At 52.2% G+C, this 4,687-nt stretch overlaps 1 protein-coding gene and 1 long non-coding RNA gene across 2 annotated transcripts; both read left to right on the top strand.

The window, feature by feature from the left end:
• Positions 1-62: 62 nt before the first annotated feature.
• Positions 63-2,103, top strand: LOC109376137 (uncharacterized). The gene is made up of 3 exons (XR_002122699.1): positions 63-374; positions 709-813; positions 888-2,103. It is a non-coding gene; the product is annotated as an uncharacterized LOC109376137 (long non-coding RNA).
• Positions 2,104-2,961: 858 nt separating this feature from the next.
• Positions 2,962-4,681, top strand: NICN1 (nicolin 1, tubulin polyglutamylase complex subunit). The gene is made up of 2 exons (XM_019631886.1): positions 2,962-3,200; positions 4,292-4,681. The coding sequence occupies exons 1-2, from the start codon at positions 3,069-3,071 to the stop codon at positions 4,511-4,513; spliced, it is 354 nt and encodes a 117-aa protein (XP_019487431.1). The 5' UTR covers positions 2,962-3,068; the 3' UTR covers positions 4,514-4,681.
• Positions 4,682-4,687: the final 6 nt, after the last annotated feature.

The following is a 4,687-nucleotide window of genomic DNA, read 5'->3' on the forward strand; positions in this document are numbered from 1 at the left end:
CATGATGCGAGGTGACGCCATGTCCCTCTATCCCCTGACCTTTGGGGCCACCTGCCTGTTTCAGAGCTGGAGCCCTTAGGTGCCTGGAGATACTTCTCTTCCTTGTGTTCCCAGGGCCTCCTTCTGCATAGCAGAAGAGCTTAGGTAGTCTGACTGCCTCTTGGGCCTCTGTGGACCCCTGAACAGGATTTCCCTGGTGTCCGAGGCTCAGCGGCCCTTCTCTCTGCTCCCAGGACCTTGGAATCTGGTCCCAGGGCTCTCTTCCTCTGCCCCTCTCAGGGCAGTATGCCTTTGCTTTGCAGAGCCCCTCCATGACCTTTCCCAAGTGGCTGTCCCACCCAGTGCCTTGTGAGCAGCCCGCTCCCCTCCTTGAGGTAAGCCCTCACCCTGGGTAAGAACTACGGATGGATAGCTCCCATGTCTAGCGCAGGCCCAGGTGGGCCCCTATTTGCAAGAATCTGGGGCTGGACCCAGGGCCCTTGGTTTACTCTGCCATCTTTCTCCTGGGTGTTCCATGGGGTTTGAGGCATCTCTCTGTGGGCCTGGGCCACTTACTGCACAGCAGGCCCCAACCTCATGTTTCACAAGTCATCTGGGAGTGTTACTGGTTTCAGCTGTAGGGCTCCATAGCCCAACTTGGCTTCTGTGGAGCTCTGAGGGCACTGCTTCGGAAAGACCCATAGCCACTGATGCTTCCTTCTCGAGCAGGGTCTCCCAAACCCCAGCAGCGTATCCTCCGAGGTGCAGCAGATGTGGGCGCTGACGGAGATGATCCGGGCCAGTCACACCTCCACAAGGATCGGCCGCTTTGATGTGAGTGATCACTTCCCTCTGTTGGGCTCCCATCGCCCTGAGCGGGTCAGATTTGATGGTCTTTTGTGTTGCAGGTGGATGGCTGTTATGACCTGAACTTGCTCTCCTATACTTGAGCTGTGGCTCTTAACCAAGACGTGGACCTTCCGTGCCCATCTAGGCCTGGTTTGGGCCATCAGAGGCTGAAGTGCTTTCCCTGTGCATTCCAAATGTTGCCTGCATGCCTGTTCTGTCTGGGCCACATTCACAGATTCAGGATTCCTGGGGGCTCGGGCTCACTGTGTTTCTTCAGCATGAGCTCCCAGTGGGAGTACATTGTCCTCACCTGACTGCAACCCAATACTCCTCCTTTTCCTACCCTAAAAACTCTCCAGTTTTATTTATTAAGACTCCCCATGTGCCCTCTGTCCTCCTGCTGACATGCACACTCCTGTCTTCTGCTTGCTCCCTCACCTGAGTGCAGTGGGCGGGGGTGATCTACTAGAGCCTGCTCTAGCTATCTAGCCTTGGAAGGCTGCTGTAGCCATGGCACTCTTGTAGCTTGGAAACTTGAGGGAGAAACAGGAGCCCATTTCTTCCTTCTGCGCCCCCTAGTGGTCTTTCCCTTTGTGTTATGCATGGAAAAAGAAATTTCCTGTCTCAACTCCTGCTTGCTTCCTAGGGAGCAAAGCTGGGGATTTGGGATGCCCAAGTCCCTGGGTCTCGGAGCTGGCACCTGAATGGGTCTGCCCGATGCATCCTGGGTAGGTGCCTCTGTCAAGGCTGGGGCCCGAGAGTGAGTCCTGAAACCTGTTTGCCACCTGACACAGCCCAAAGCACATCCTTGTCCCTTCTCCCTGGTGCTCCCTTCCAAAAGTCATGCTCAGTGTGGTGAGGGATCATGGTGGGGGGGTGGGTCCAGGTGAGGGTTCTCCCTGGTATCTTTTAAGAGGCTAAGTTCCTCTACATCCCCAGGTCAGCTGCTGAATAAGGTAGATTACTCTGATGGGAAAATCCTGCTCTTCTCTGGTGTTTCCTGACTTTGCCCCTCGGGGCTATTATGAGATAGTACTGCAACATGTGTTGGACCTGGAAAATAGGACGTTTGTGTGGCTCGACAACTTTCTGGGGGAAGGTCAGCCCTCTGCTCTCACCTGTCAGTGTTCTGGCAGGTGGCATCTCTCCCTGCCGGGTCATTTACTTCGCTCCATTCAGCTTTTGCTAAGAGGATAATGACCGTAGTCCTGTGCTCAGGGAGTACTGGCCGTGTGTGTGTGTGTGTGTGTGTGTGTGTGTGTGTGTGTGTGTGTGTGTGTGNAGGGCAGTGTCACTGGCCCTCATATGTGGGATCCGAACCGGGGCCCTCTGGCATCCCAAGCTAACTCTTAACCAGTGCGCCACTCAGCTGGCCCAACACTTGGATTTGTTAATTTTTTATTGTTGAGTAGTAATCCATTGTATTGATATACCAAGTTAGTTTATCTGCTCATGTATTGGACATTTGAATTATTTCCAATTTTTGGCTATTATGAATAAAGCCTTGGGTGGACGTATGCTTTCATCTTTCTTGGGCAAATACTTAGAGGAGTACAATGGCTGGACCATAATGTAGGTATAAATTTCGTTTTTAAAGAACCACCAAACTTTTTCAATGTGGCCAGAAAAGTCAGAAAATGAGTAATTGGGTGATGCTTACAGGCACTCCACATCATTGCCAGTCTTTAATTTTATTTAGCTTTTTTTTGGTGGCTGGGTGGGCATTCTAATTTGTATTTCCATGACTAATAATCATGTTAAGCATTTCTCGTGGACTTATGCTATTTATCTCTTGTGAGTTATCTGTTCAAACCCTTCCCTTGTTAAAAAAAAAATCTACTTTTGCAATTAATGTCGTCCACTTATATTCATTCGTTCTCATGGTTTTACACACTTTTACTGACGGCCTCCCCGTACAGATGGTGTAACAAAGGGAAACTGAGGGAGCGGAAAGTGCCCAAGACCGTTTAGTTACAGTACGGCTTAGCTACAGAACCACTGGGCCGTCTCTGGGTAAGGTCCGGGATGGTTTTCTTAGGCTCGCGCGGTGATTGGCTGAAGGAGCACTTCCGCAGGCACTTCCGACTCCCGGCCGCCCTGAGTATTAGTGATTGGCTGGGCTGGCAAAGCACGAATCCTCCCGGGAGTTGTAGTTCTTGGGGCTGGGCTGGGGACGCCGGGAAAGACCAGTGGTCCGAGGCCAGGATCCGCGTCTGTGCTCGCTCCTGGCCTCTGGTACCATGTCCCGGGTGTTGGTGCCCTGCCATGTGAAGGGCACCGTGGCCCTGCAAGTGGGCGATGTGCGGACCTCCCAAGGCCGTCCTGGCGTGCTGGTTATCGATGTCACCTTCCCCAGCGTCGCGCCCTTTGAGGTGAGCAAGCCCCGTGGGCGCGACCGGGGCTCCTGGGCGGGGCTGACCTGGGAACCCGGGCGTGTCCCCGGCGTTGAATCTTTTTAAAAAGCCTCAAGTACTGGCCTCGCCCATGCGAATCAGTTAACCATTTATTTATTCCTTCAGTTAACACATATTTACTAGGATGCAGTTTCTCGTCCTGTGCTCTACACCATCTCTCCCCCATGTCCAGCGCAGCGCTGGCAGGGGAGTGCCAAGCTAGTAGGCTAGATGCTGGAAATACAGTTGTGAACCAAATATAGTGAGAGGTCATTTTGTTCCTGGCCACTGGCTGGGGATCATTACACAGTAAGCTACCACAAAACTTGCCTCCTGCTCCTTCCTACAGTCTCTGTTACAGGTCAGGTGCAACTCATCCCACATCAGGATCCTCCCAATGGCTCATTTTCAATCTCCAGTTGCACTTCCATATCAGCTGGCAGAGTGGCTGGACACTGCAGGACCTCAACACAAAGGACAAAGGCCACTTTCTGATGGCCTGGCATTCAGGGCCACTCTGTGTTTGTGCCCTGCCTGCCTCTCAGCCCCATGCACTTTGTCCTGTAGAGTGTGGTTCTTCCCCAAGTTGTTCCTTACTATATGCTGGGAAACTTCATTAAAGAACCCTTGAAATCCCGATTCAGTGGGTCTGGGGCGGAGCCTGTACATCTATATATTTTTTTAGATCTTCCTTAGGTGATTCTAAGAAGTGTCCAGTGGTTGAATTACTCAATGTTATATGCTACTTTTATATTCTCTACCTTTCTTCTCTTGGTACACTTGGTGAACTCTTTCCCCTTCAGGCCTCATCTGTCCATTTTCTGTCTCCTCTAGAGTTAGGGCTCTGACCTCTGGCAACGTCCTGGGCATGTGGCAAGATCAGTGGTTGTGGTTTATGTGACTGTGAGCTCCTCTAGGAAAGCAAAATTGTCTTTGGGCCCCAGAGGATGTTTGTTAGATTGATAGAAGAAAACATTCCTAAGCGGGGGACAAGATGATGCCTTTGAGCCTCTCAGGCCCTGGGCCCGGGCCTGGGTCTGATTTGTCATGGTGGGTTGTGTGTGCTCTAGTTGCAGGAGATCACGTTTAAGAATTACTACACAGCCTTTTTGAGCATCCGTGTTCGCCAGTACACCTCGATGCACTCACCGGTCAAGTGGGTGACCTGTCTGCGGGACTACTGTCTGATGCCTGACCCACACAGTGAGGAGGGAGCCCAGGCGTATGTATCGCTGTTCAAGCACCAGGTCAGCTGGAACTCATGGCCTGTCAGCCCAGATGAGGGCTCATAGGGGTCCTGGGAATTAGGCTAGGATACTAGGAGTGAAGAAGGGGGACAAAGCTGGCCTGGGCTGTGGCTTTTTGGGAAGTACCTTGGAGGGACTACTGTTCTTTCCTTCCCAAAGGCCTGGGAGACAGCAGCTTGGCTTACTGCTTGTTGGCTCCTGGGCAGTGAGCTGGGGCCT

The sequence above is a fragment of the Hipposideros armiger genome, unplaced genomic scaffold (assembly GCF_001890085.2).
Source record: "Hipposideros armiger isolate ML-2016 unplaced genomic scaffold, ASM189008v1 scaffold_18, whole genome shotgun sequence".
NCBI lineage: Eukaryota > Metazoa > Chordata > Mammalia > Chiroptera > Hipposideridae > Hipposideros > Hipposideros armiger.

Bases quoted from the DNA above. Each gene is read 5' to 3' on its own strand.
- NICN1 (XM_019631886.1), top strand. From the start codon at position 3,069: ATGTCCCGGGTGTTGGTGCCCTGCCATGTGAAGGGCACCGTGGCCCTG. The intron at 3,201-4,291 runs GTGAGCAAGCCC...TGTGTGCTCTAG, and splicing joins CCAGCGTCGCGCCCTTTGAG to TTGCAGGAGATCACGTTTAA.